A 13,258-nucleotide genomic window follows, 5' to 3' on the forward strand; every position below is an offset into this window, starting at 1 on the left:
CACTGTGCTCAAATACATCACAAACAGAGCCAGTAGGTTTCGCGCCTTCGTGGCGAATCGAGTGGAGACCATCTTGAATCTGTCAGAAGTGGGACAGTGGCGGTATGTAGATACTGCAACAAATCCTGCTGACCACACGGTGAGAGGACTCAATGTGGAATCATTCCTGCGCAATGAGACTTGGATACAGGGGCCGGAATTCCTCACCAAGCCCGAAGAGGAATGGCTTCAGAACCCAGAACACCATGGGGACCTAACCACGGAGGACCCAGAGGTAAAGAACGCCGTGGTCAGCGCTACTGCAGCTGAAGAGCAGTTCGACACAGTTCAGCAGTTCCTGGAATATTACTCCAATTGGAACCGTCTCAAGAAGGCAGTCGGTTAGATGCTGAAGCTTAGACGCATTCTGCTGATGCTGTGTCGCAAGAGGGTCCGTGTCAAGACGAAGACGACCATTTTAGATAGACCTATCACTAAAGTCTGTCTTTTCCAAGAAGCTGCATGAGGCGGTGGTAAAGACCATCCTCCTGGACTTCCGGTCTGAGAGCAGACGGATAGCACACGTGCGGTGGAGCTCCTGGTCAAATGAGTAAAAAAAACTGATAAATAAGGACCCGAAAAGAAATAAAAAATAACGATGCACACGAGAAGCAAGGAGGAAACAATAAATACGAAGTAGAGAGAAATGGAGGACTCACGAGAAGAGGTGAATTTGAAGGAACAGCCCCCGAAACAAAGACGGGAGGGGACATGTGGAGGAAGGGGGAGGATCGGCTGCGACCGACAGGGGAATGCCAGGCTGGGCTGTGACCATGCAGGCCGGAATATTGGCGACAATGGCAAATATACAAACGAGCACGGACACGATAAGGACCGATATCGGGAGGTTAAGGGAGGAATTGAGGAAGGAACAGGAGGATTTCAGAGGTGAAATAAATACAGGACTCAAATCGATCGATGAGAAGATGGCGGAGCAGGGTAGGAGTGTAACGCGCTGGAAATAAGAATGGCGGAAGCAGAGGAGTGGAACACGGAGATACACAAGGTATTAACGATAGCAATTCAACAACAAGAAAAGATGAAGACAAAGATGTCGGACATGGAAGGGAGATCATGGAGAAATAACATCAAGCTATGGGGACTGAAGGAAGGAGTCGAAGGGGAATCGATGGCCCTATATGTGGAAACGCTTATCAAGAAGGAATTGAAAGAGACAGGACTGGACAAGATGGAGATTCAGAGGGCGCACAGGGTGCTTGCTCCGAAGCCACAAGCAGGCAGACCCCCGAGAGCGGTGATTATTAACTTTCTGAGATTCGAGGTAAAGGAACTGGTACTCAGAACCGCGTGGAGCAAGAAAATAGAGATAGTGGGGAAAAGGCTGTCGTTTGACCACTAATACTCAACAGCGGTGGCAATAACACGCCGGACCTACGCGGCTCTTAAGAGAACTCTGAAGGACAGCAGAATAAAGTTCCAATCGCCCATGATCTCGCTACGGATTCACTGGAAGGAGGGGACCGTGACATACGCAACGGCGCTGGAGGCGGCGAAGGAGATGAGACGGAGGGGGATGGAGGTAGCGGAGGAAGGAGATGGGAGGAACGAGCTGGAGCCGACGCTGAGCCTACAATGGAGAATGGGTGGACCAGGGTAGGAGACCGGGGTCCTGGAACGGAGAGAGGAGAGAGAGGAGGGCCGGAGTGAACCGAGGCAGACCGAGGGCGGAGGCAGACGAGGAGGCGAGAGATGGAGTCGGAGAGGAGGAGAGGAGACACAGGGAAACGAACGGGATGAGTACACACACAAGGAATGGAATAAGCAGCCCAGATAGAAACACTGTATAACAACTGAAGAAACATATGCATGAACACACTGCAGAGGTAAATAAGTAAGAATATAATTAGGCAACAACACATGAAACCAGGGTATACCAACAGTGGCCAGTAGAGGGAGCCGTCGCTCCAGCGAAGGCCTAGGAGGGATGCCCCAGATGGGACACACAAACACAATGAGACCGCAGACATTACGAATGAGGATAATTACAGGGGCAACCAGACATGTCCCAGCTATAGCCAATGCATAATGCCTACTGAAACACATACATGAACACACATTGCGAGTATCACAGATGGAAGTAATTAATAAGATAAATATGCAGCACATAGGAAATAGATAAAAAAAAATACATGGGCGCACACAGAGGATACCACACGTTGGACTGGGTGGAAGGAGGGGCGATGGAACGTGTGACTCACATTAAGAGAGACCTAGGAGGTGGGGATCTTTGGACAGGAGGAAGGACATATAGAGCACTTTGACCAGGAGCTCGAATGCACTAAACAGCACGAATGCTGGACAATTATAGTGAGAAGATGGGGGCCAGGGCTTCAGGCCCCCACGCCGCTAGGGAGAGCCCTCTCACTAAGAGAGCAGTTATTCTTCACTCGCCAGCAGGGGGGAGGGGGGGACACAGGGAACCCCCGAACACCTTGGGAGCACTTTATGTAGGGTTTATGTTTTTCTTTTTTGTTAACTATTATGGGTACACGGTAAAGAGAGCGGAGGCTACAACCGAAGGTAAAATTGTATGTGACATGGGTGGGACTGACAGACAAACAAAGAAGGAATATGGCAAAGGTTAAAGGTATAAAAATGATGTCGTTGAACGTAAATGGAATGAATAATCAGATAAAGAGGAGTAAAGTGATGTTGAAATGTAAAAAAAGGTGAGATGCAAGTGATATTTTTGCAGGAGACGCATCTTATAGGACAGGAACACGAGAAACTGAAAATATTTGGATATGAGAATGCATATTATAGTTCCTTTAAACGGACCCTGAGGAGAGGAGTAGCCATATTAATCAAGAACACTGTCAAATTTGAAATGGTCAAAGAAATAAGGGACAAAGAGGGGAGGTTTGTTCTGGTGAAGGGGAAAATGGAGGGACAGATGGTTACGTTAGTATATGTATATGCCCCCCCGGAGAGTGAGAGATGTTTATTTGAGACCATTTATGACATGATAGCAATGGAATTGGAAGGGATATTGATATGTGCGGGGGATTTTAATGTGGTATTAAATCATGACATGGACACTACAAGTACTAGGAAAGGGAGACCACAAATCAGTAGGTATATGAATATACAAATGGCAGAAATGGGAATTACAGACGTTTGGAGGGGGATGCACGCTTTGGACAGGGAATACACGCACTACTCACATCCACACATGACATATTCGAGAATAGATTATTTCCTTATGACGACGGGGGACAGCTACAGGGTAAAGGAAAGCAGAATAGGGGTAGCGGACATATCGGACCACAGTGAGACATATCTGACAGTAGATCTGGAGGGAAGACAGAGGAACACACGGTCTGGAGACTGAATGTGGGACTATTGAATAATAAGGGGTTGGTGAGTGAAATTAAGGAGGAGATAGCCAGATATAAGCAGGAAAATGACAACGGGGAGGTCAACCCGAACATTCTATGGGACACACTGAAGGCGGTAATAAGGGGAAAATGTATGGAGAAAGCAGCACTACTGAAGAGAGCCAGAACGGCGACATATCACAATCTGAAAGGGAAGCTGAAGGATTTAGAGAGGAAGCACCAGATCTCAAAAGAACAGGAAACACTCAGGGAAATCAAAGAAGTAAGGGCCAGGATAAATAGGGAATTATTGATGGAAATAGAAAAGAAAGCGAGGTTTATGAAACAGACGTACTATGAGGGGGGACCAAGGGCGACTAGACTGTTAGCTAGGAGAATCAGGACGCAACAGAAGTTAAACACGATACACACAATAAGGGATACAAAGACTAACGAAATATTGAGAGACCCAGCTGAAATAGAGAGGACATTTAGAGATTACTATAAGACACTATACACACAGCCAATGGCAGCGGGAGAAGAGGAAATAGTCGCTTTTCTGGAGAAGCTAGAGTTACCATCAATAGGGGTAGAACAGAATGAAGAACTAAATAAAATAATTACAGAATGGGAACTGGAAGAGGCAATTAGTAGAGCAAAGAACAACAAATCGACGGGAGCGACGGATTCCCATCGTAATTCTACAAGGCATTTAGAGTAGAATTAGCGCCCATGTTAGGACCGGCATTCAGGCACACGATGGAAGAGGGCAAAATGCCACCCTCATGGAAAGAAGCCATAATCACCACGATACCGAAAGAAGGGAAGGATAGAGAATTATGTAGTAGTTTCAGACCTGTGTCCATACTCAACGTGGATTATAAGATGTATACATCAATAATAGCAAAGAGATTCGAGACGTTTATGCCAGACATTATAGATGAAGATCAGACTGGATTCATTAAAGGGAGACAGACGCAGGACAACGTAAGAAAGACATTACACATAGTGGAGGAGATACAAAAGCAGGGTGGGAGTGCGGTACTGATTAGCCTAGATGCAGAAAAGGCATTCGACAGTGTTAGATGGGTATTTTTATATAAGGCACTAGAGAAATTCGGACTAAACGAAAGGGCAATGAAGACGGTCAAGGCACTATATCAGGAACCGACAGCGAGAATTAAGGTGAATGGCAGCCTGACGGATAGAATCAGACTGGAGAGGGCTACCAGACAGGGATGTTGTCTCTCGCCGACGCTCTTCGACGTTTTCATAGAACCATTGGCACAACTGATCAGACAGACCGAGGACATCAAGGGGATAGAGATAAGGGGGATGGAACACAAATTAGGCCTATTTGCGGACGACGTGATAGTATACATGAGACAACCAGATACGAGCTTCCCGGCACTGATGGATCTACTGAAGGAATATGGCCACTACTCAGGATACAAGCTAAACGTGACAAAGACACAGACCTTAGCGTGGAACTATACTCCAACGACAGAAATTAGGGAGGAGTACGGGATAAGGTGGGACATGGACAAGATTAAATACCTAGGGGTAAACATCACGAGAGGGGTTGGGAAGTTGTTTGAGGCGAATTATACACAGATCAATCAGAACATCAGGAGACTTGATGAACAGTAATGCCCCTGGACTTCAACTCAAGGATAGAGGTTATTAAGATGAACATACTACCAAGGTTACTATACCTGTTTCAGTCTCTACCCATACAGATACCACAGAACCAATTCAGGGAGTGGGACAGACTGGTGTCGAGGTTCATGTGGGCAGGGAGAAGACCACGGGTCAGATATAAAACGCTACAACTACCAAAGGAGAAGGGGGAATGGCAGTACCCAGCCTACAAGACTATTATTATGCAGCACAGCTGAGAGCAGTGGCGTGCTGGTGCAACGACAACTATGAGGCTAGATGGAAAGACATTGAAAAAGAAGGGGGGGGATGCAAATTGCAAAGTACAGGTTCTGGTAGGAGATAGGGAACTATTCAAGGAAAAAGAGGAACTGTTAGATCCAATTACCAAGTGCACTTTGATTATCTGGAACAGAGTAGTAAAAACACACAAGTTGGGGAAGCAGTCAGGGGTTCTGAGATGGGTAGCACACGACAAGAGGTTTGAGCCAGGGAGGATGGACCATGGATTCAGGAGGTGGGAAAGGGGGGGGGGGGGGGCAACAGCGATATGCAAAATGATAGAGAAGGGGGAAATGCAGACCCTACAACAACTGAAGGAGAAATTTGGATTAGAAAACAGGCACCACTTCAGGTATCTACAGATTAGAGATTACTACAACAAAGAAATAAGAGGGGACAAAGACGAGGAACAGAATGGAATAATTAGGATGATAGTAAGGGCGTACGAAGGGGGGAAAGGAAGGGTAATATCAGCACTGTACCGGGCTATAATGGCCAGCAAGGGACACACGACCAACTATATAAAAGAGAAATGGGAGAGGGAACTAGAGATAGAAATCACAGAGAAGGAATGGGACAACATATGCGAGGTGCAGCACTCAACAACGGGGTCAAGGGTATGGAAGGAATTTGGATGGAAGAACATAATCAGGTTCTTTATAACCCCGGAGTTGAAGGGAAAGTATGCACCAGCACAAAAGACATGCTGGAGGATGTGTGGGAAGGAGGGGGCAAATCACACACACGTATTCTGGGGATGTCAGAGGCTGAAGGGGTATTGGGATGAGATAGGGGAGGCAATAACCAGAATAATAGGATACGGGATACCCCAGACGGGCCTGGTGCTATACTTGACTTGACGCATGAGGGTATACAAGGGGGAGACGAATATTTAATAAAGATATTTCTGATATCGGCCAGAAAAGCAATAACGAGGCAGTGGTACAAGGAAGATCCACCGACAATAGCACAATGGGAAGGAATAGTAGAGGAGATACAGGATATGGAGAGGGTAACGCACATGCTGAGGCTACAGGAGGAGAAATTTGGGGAAAGATGGGGAAAGTGGGAGGACTATAAGGGGGACGGGAACGACATCACAGAGGGAGAAGCGAATGCAACACAAGAAGGCGAAGGATGAGGGAGGAAAGAGGTTCGAGGAGGGTCATTGAACCCGTGTCACACACTTTACCTTAGTCAGTACTTTTTTTTTTTTTTTGCAGGTATTACAATTTTTTCTTTATTGTCTATGCCTGTTTAAGGCCGATGTACATTCCGTCTTTGTATTATGTGCCTGGAAGACCAACTGATGTGAGATTAATATTCAAGGATGATGTTGTTTGTATGTGGGTGAATCAAAATGCAAAGAAAAATTGAGTTTAAAAAAAATAGAAAGGGCGAAGGATAAGGGAGGAAAGAAGTTCAAGGAGGGTCACTGGACCCATGTCGCACATTTTCGCCTTAGTCAGTATTTAATTTTTTTGAGTGGGTATTATAATTTTTGTATGCCTGTTTAAGGGCGATATACACTCAGTCTTTGTATTATGTGCCTGGAAGACCAACTGATGTGGGATTAATATTCATGGATGATGTGGTTTGTATGTATGTAAATCAAAATACAAAGTAAAATTGAGTTTAAAAAAGAATAAAGAGGTCGAAAGATAAGGGAGGAAAGAGGTTCAAGGAGGGACACTGGACCCAGGTCGCACATTTTTGCCTTAGCCAACATCTTTATTTTTTAGTAGGTACTATAGTTTTTTCTTTATTGTTTATGCCTGTTTAAGGAAGATATACATGCCGTCTTTGAATTATGTACCTGGAAGACCAACGGATGTGAGATGAATATTCAAGGATGAGGTTGTGGGTATGTTTGGGAATCAAAACACAAGGAAAAATGGAGTAAAAAAAAAAAAAAGATAAAGAGGGCGAAGGATAAGGGAGGAAAGAGGTTCAAGGAGGGTCACTGGATGCACATTATTGCCTTAGTCAGTATTTTTATTTATTTATTTTTCTGCAGGTATTGTACTTTTTTCTTTATTGTTTAGGCCTGTATAAGGGCGATGTACATTACGTCTCTGTATTATGTACCTGGAAGACCAACCGATGTGAGATTAACGTTCAAGGATGTTGTTGTTTGTATGTCTGAATCAGTATGCAAATAAAAATGAGTTTAAAAAAAAATACCATCCTCCTACGGTGTGCCATGTACTAGGGCCCTCTGTCACCAGGTATTGGTTATCCAGCAGCAGAGACACTTATCAGTTAAAATAGTGTTTGGTTTTATCTCCTTGTTTTTTAGTTGTTAGTAATTGTCTCTAGTTTTGAAGTACAATTAGGGGCCGGGGTAGGAGCCAAAGCTATATATTTAGGTTATTGTATTATATGAATGTTTATATGTTTATTTGTATAACCTTACATTGAAACGGCATTAGGAATATTGATTGGATTTAGATAAAGTCATTGAACCGTCTTATTTGTCATAATAGAACATAGGTGTCAAACTCATAGGTGTCAAACTTATTTTTTATTTTTTTAAACATTCATCTTGGGTTAAAAAATAGCGGCGTTAAAATAATTGTGGGTTTCACTACCGGAGTTACTCGATGAAATTACAAACTATGGAGTTCTGTCTGGATATAAGCTTAATTTAAATAAAACTGAAGCTATGGAAGTAGGTGACCACTTGGAGAAAGACTTCAAAAAACAGTTTAACTTTAAATGGGACCGGAACAAAGTGAGATATCTGGGAATAACTATACCTAATAACCTAGACAATCTACATCAGTGTAATTATGGAAGTTTGGAGAACTCTGTAAAGGAAGATCTGAATAGGTGGAAAATTGTACCTCTCACTTTATTTGAAAAAATTAATATTATTAAAATGAACATCTTGCCACGTTTTCTATTTTTATTCCAAAACATGCCATTATACATAACACCTAAATGTTTCAACGTTTGGGAGGGGCTGCTGAGAAAATGTATATGGGATGAAAAGAAACCTAGAGTCAAACTCAAAATCTTGCAACAAAAAAAAGAAGGAGGGGGACTAGCATTACCAAATTTAATTAATTATTATTACGCAGCACAGGTAAAACCGATTCTAATATGGATGAAAAACGAGATGAGACCCAAATGGAAGTCAATTGAGTTGAATCTAGTGGAATCACTCAGCACATTGATCTTCTCCAGATATAAAAAAGCACAGATCAAAATACACAATTACTCTATATATAACACATTTAAAATCTGGAGGGAAATATGTAAAATAAATAAAATTAAGGAACAAGAAATGATCTGCTTAAGACAAATAGCATGGGACCCAGATTTTTCTCCAAACAGTATTGACGGTTTTTTTAAGACATGGGAAGCTAAGGGCCTCATACGTTTCTATCAAATGTACAATGAAGGAGTGGATTCTTTTGAAAATGTAGCTAATAAATATGCCTGTCCTAGTAATCACTTTCACCGATACCTGCAAGTAAGAAGCTACTTAAGAGAAAAAGTCCAAATTAAAACTCTTGAAGATCTCCACCCCCTACTGAAATACATGATAAAGACTCAACAAAGCCATAACCTCAAAAACACAACTGGACAAATCTACAAAATGCTCCAAGAAAACAAAATTGAAGATTTAAGCTATATTAAAAATAAATGGGAGAAAGAACTGAAAACAAACATACCAGATAAGGAGTGGAATCAAAGCTTTAAAGATATCTTCCATTACATAAAATCACCCTTTTGGCAGGAGTATGCTTGGAAAATAAATATGAGGTACTTTAGAACACCATCGAGTATGTCCAAATACGCACAAAATGATCCCGGCTGCTGGAGGGAGTGTGGGGAGAAGAATGCTGACCATACACATATTTTCTTTACATGTAAAAAAATTCAAATCTACTGGTCAGATATTCTAGACATAATGGAACAGATGTTTGAGGAAGTGGGTATAGAAAAACATGATATACTCTTAGGAACACGCCCCAAAAACCTACAAAAAGAAGAACTATACCTTTTTTTTTATTTTGAGAGCTGCAGCACTTAAACAAATTACAAGAGCTTGGAAAAAACTTGAACCCCCGAAAGTAAACAAATGGTTAGAAACTGTAGAGGACATATATAGTATGGAAAAGGTAACCTACAAAATCAATAATAATGAAAATATGCTGGGAAAAAGATGGGGTCTCTTTAAACTGGAGGAGTACTAGTTGACAGACAGATCAGTCTTTAAGGAAGATTTTAAGTAACATGAAACAGTGATGATCTATTGTTGGGGAACACCCCTTAGGCCTACAGCTATACCTACAATGAAAATTCAAGCCTTTTTACTTATTATTATTATTATTATTTTATTAAAATTTTTAGTTTTTTGGTTGGTTTCTTTTTTCTATTAATTTCTTATTTGTTTGCTGTTATTATTGTTGTTGTTGTTTGTTGTTTTTCTTGTGTGTGTGTGGGGACGGGTAGGGATGGATGTTGGATGTGTGCCGGTCCGGGATCTATGCTGGTGCTCGCCCCTTTGTTTGTGTTTTTGTCTCTTGTTTTTTGTATGGGTGATGGGTAAAAAAAAAAAAAAAGTGTCAAGATTTGGAATATGCGTATGTACATTTGTGTGGGTATGTACGTATGTAAGTATGGACAGGTGCAGTTGTGTATGTGTATGTGGGTACACTTACTATACCTAAATGTAAAATGTTTTTCATTGACACAATAAAGTATAAAAAAAAATTAAATAAAAATTGTGGGTTAATTTAATAAAGCTTTAACTTTGACAGCCTTAGTTATTACACATTCTTACACATACATGTATGTTGAACATGTGAGGTATTGATGAAGTAACAAAGGAAAAAAGCCAAAAGCACTTACTCCTCAGACATTCTTTGACAATTTTACAGCCCAAAATACAAAAAAGATCCAGGCGAAATAGGTAACAAAGGGTTGAAGAAATATTGTCTGAATTGTCAGATGCAAACTGGCTGTGTGACATAACCGAGCATCTCGCTCAATTGAATAAGAAGCTGTAGGGACGCAAACAAGTCCCACCCAAAACTTGACCAATATAGTTGTGAACTGAGACAACCCTTATTTTGTTATTTTTGAGTACAGTTACAGTGTTCATGCAGACACATAATAGCAATTTCATTACAAATTGAAAATGGTGGACCCTGATGTAAACAAGTCGAAAGTCTTTCTCTGGTCTGCATCCCCTTAACAATTGTGTGTATTGAACTGTACTGTACTGTACCCATTCTGCAATCTGTTAATTAAAGTTAATTAAACTATCTTCCATTAGTTGGATGTATGGCCTCTGCAAGGTTGTGTGCAGCCATTTGTTTTTGTAACATCTGCTACATCTGTCCCACGTGTTCTTTGCAGCTCAGTTGTTAGTTCTGCCCCTCTTGACTGACAAAAAGGTTTTGAACAAACTTAATGTCATAGCTTGTATTTGATTATCTTCTTTGTTATTTACTTGAATGGTTTGATCATTGATTCATGGAGTAATATGGGGTTCTGATAAACTAAAATTATTTGTTAAAATAACATAAGCTAACATATATTTTTACATCTATGCAAATGCATAATTATGCAATATGTATAACTTGAATAAGTAATAAATACAGAAACAACATGTTTAACAATATGTAAATGAGTAGCTACATTTATTTTACATTACATTCACATTTATACGGTCTTTGGCCCTTTGAGGGCAACCATAATGCTGATGTGGCCCTCTGTGAAAATGAGTTTGACACTCCTGTAATAGAACATTCTAGAACATTTGTGATGTCACAGTATGATGTCATGACCGAACGTTCTAGAACATTTGTGATGTCACCGTATGATGTCATAACCGACATTCTAGAACCTTTGTGGACATTATTTTGCTTTATAACCAGGAGCTAGTAGGAGGTTAGCAGCCAGTAACGTTTGTTTTTGGCCTGCTGTGTCACTGAATCCAATCGCTCCTTGAGGAATCCCGGTCGTATAATACCTCTCTAAGAGTGACGACTAGCTGTCTCTCATTTCTCTAACGATGAAGTTCCAGTACAAAGAGGAGCACCCCTTTGAGAAAAGACGGTCCGAAGGCGAGAAAATAAGGAAGAAGTATCCGGATAGGGTCCCTGTAATTGTGGAGAAAGCCCCCAAAGCCAGAATAGGAGATCTGGACAAGAAGAAATATCTTGTCCCCTCTGACCTGACAGTGGGCCAGATTTACTTCATCATTCGGAAAAGAATCCACTTAAGAGCGGAGGACACGCTCTTCTTCTTTGTAAACAACGTCATTCCACCCACCTCAGCCACCATGGGATTGTTGTATCAGGAGCACCACGAAGAGGACTTTTTCCTCTACATTGCCTACAGTGATGAGAGCGTGTACGGGGACAGCCAAGGGAAATCTGATCCCACCACCATCACTCCTGCCCACCCCCCAAAGCCCTCCACCACCCATTGAAATATTAAATCCAGCTCAGCAGCAAAAAAAACAAAAAAACATTTGGATATCTTTGTTTTACACTGGACATTATTTTTCTTTATCAACGAACGTACTACTCACGAGTAAGCAACTTTAACCAGTAGAGTGGAACGTCGGCCCCCAGAGAAATAAACCATTTGGATATCTTTGTTTTACACACACATTTACACATGACAAATATGTGACTATGTGAGTAAGATATGCTTCTTTGAATGTATAGAACTGAACAACTATATTGGATTCAGTGTTTCCCACAGGATTTTCAGAGACTATGGGGGGTGAACCTCCGACCCTCTAGGGGGGTCCGGGGGCATGGCCCCCCGGAACTTTTCAGTTTGTGTACATTTTAAAGTTAAATGCATCAATCTGGTGCACTTTGAGAGCAAAATAAAGACGCTAGATCTATGATGAACTTTGTGCTCAAAACACAAAATCGACTATACTAGTGCTTCCCAATCCTCTCCTCAAAGCACCCCAGCCGTTCAATGTATTAATTTTGTTAAATTCCACCACCAGCACACCTGATTCAACTTAACTAGCCCTTTATTAGTTGAATCAAGGTGTGCTGGGGGTGGAATTTAACAAATCCATGGAACGGCTCGGGTGTCTCGAGGAGAGGTTTGGGAACCACTGGACTAGAGCATACATTTGAGCCATCAAAGAAATTAAGCAAAAAAAGTGGTTACCTGTGTTGAACTGGTTTATTTTTTAGAATATAAAAAAATATAGTGGATTACTATTACGACTACTACCACTGCCAATACTACTGATACATCCCTATTGGCAAACTTTATATTAAAAAAATAGTAAAAAACAATCAAATACATAATAATTTTTTCTTTTTTAATAATTTTTTGTTATTCATTATACAACTGGCGGGACTAATTAGACTGTGGCGGGCCGCATGAGAATGAATTGGTAAAGGTTGGAGGAAGGCTAAATAAAATGGCAATTCCTGAGGAAGCAAAGCACCCAACCAAAACACCACCATGTCTCTAAAACCATACTTTGAGATATTCATCAACAAGTTGGTCACAGTGGAAGGAATCATATGTTATCCAGGTTAAGACAAAATACTGGATACCATGTGCCAATGCATTAGCCAGAAAAACTATATCTGAATGTACTGTGTGCAGAAGCATGCATGGAAATGCAGGAGAACAAAAAATGTCAGATCTGCCAAAGGACAGAATTACACCAGACCTACCACCATTCACATATGTTGGAGTGGATTACTTTGGCCCACTGGAAGTGAAAAGAGGACGAAGCATTGTGAAACGATATGGAGTTCTCTACCTGTCTAACAACCAGAGCGGTGCACTTGGAAGTAGCTCATTCGTTAGATACAGATTCATGCATTAATGCCTGCAGATGTTTCATCAGCAGAAGAGGACAAGTGTTGGAGATGAGGTCAGATAATGGGACTCATTTTGTTGCCACTGAAAGAGAGCTGAAGGAATCTATAAAA

At 41.6% G+C, this 13,258-nt stretch overlaps 1 protein-coding gene across 1 annotated transcript; it reads left to right on the forward strand.

Moving 5' to 3' along the window:
- Nucleotides 1–11,339: 11,339 nt before the first annotated feature.
- On the forward strand, nucleotides 11,340–11,769 carry LOC311231698 (gamma-aminobutyric acid receptor-associated protein-like; the record flags this gene model as incomplete). Its single annotated transcript, XM_084318326.1, has 1 exon — nucleotides 11,340–11,769. The coding sequence occupies exon 1, from the start codon at nucleotides 11,350–11,352 to the stop codon at nucleotides 11,767–11,769; it is 420 nt and encodes a 139-aa protein (XP_084174452.1). The 5' UTR covers nucleotides 11,340–11,349.
- Between the last annotated feature and the right edge of the window lie 1,489 nt (nucleotides 11,770–13,258).

Source organism: Notolepis coatsorum (assembly GCF_963971535.1).
Source record: "Notolepis coatsorum genome assembly, chromosome: 7".
Lineage (NCBI taxonomy): Eukaryota > Metazoa > Chordata > Actinopteri > Aulopiformes > Paralepididae > Notolepis > Notolepis coatsorum.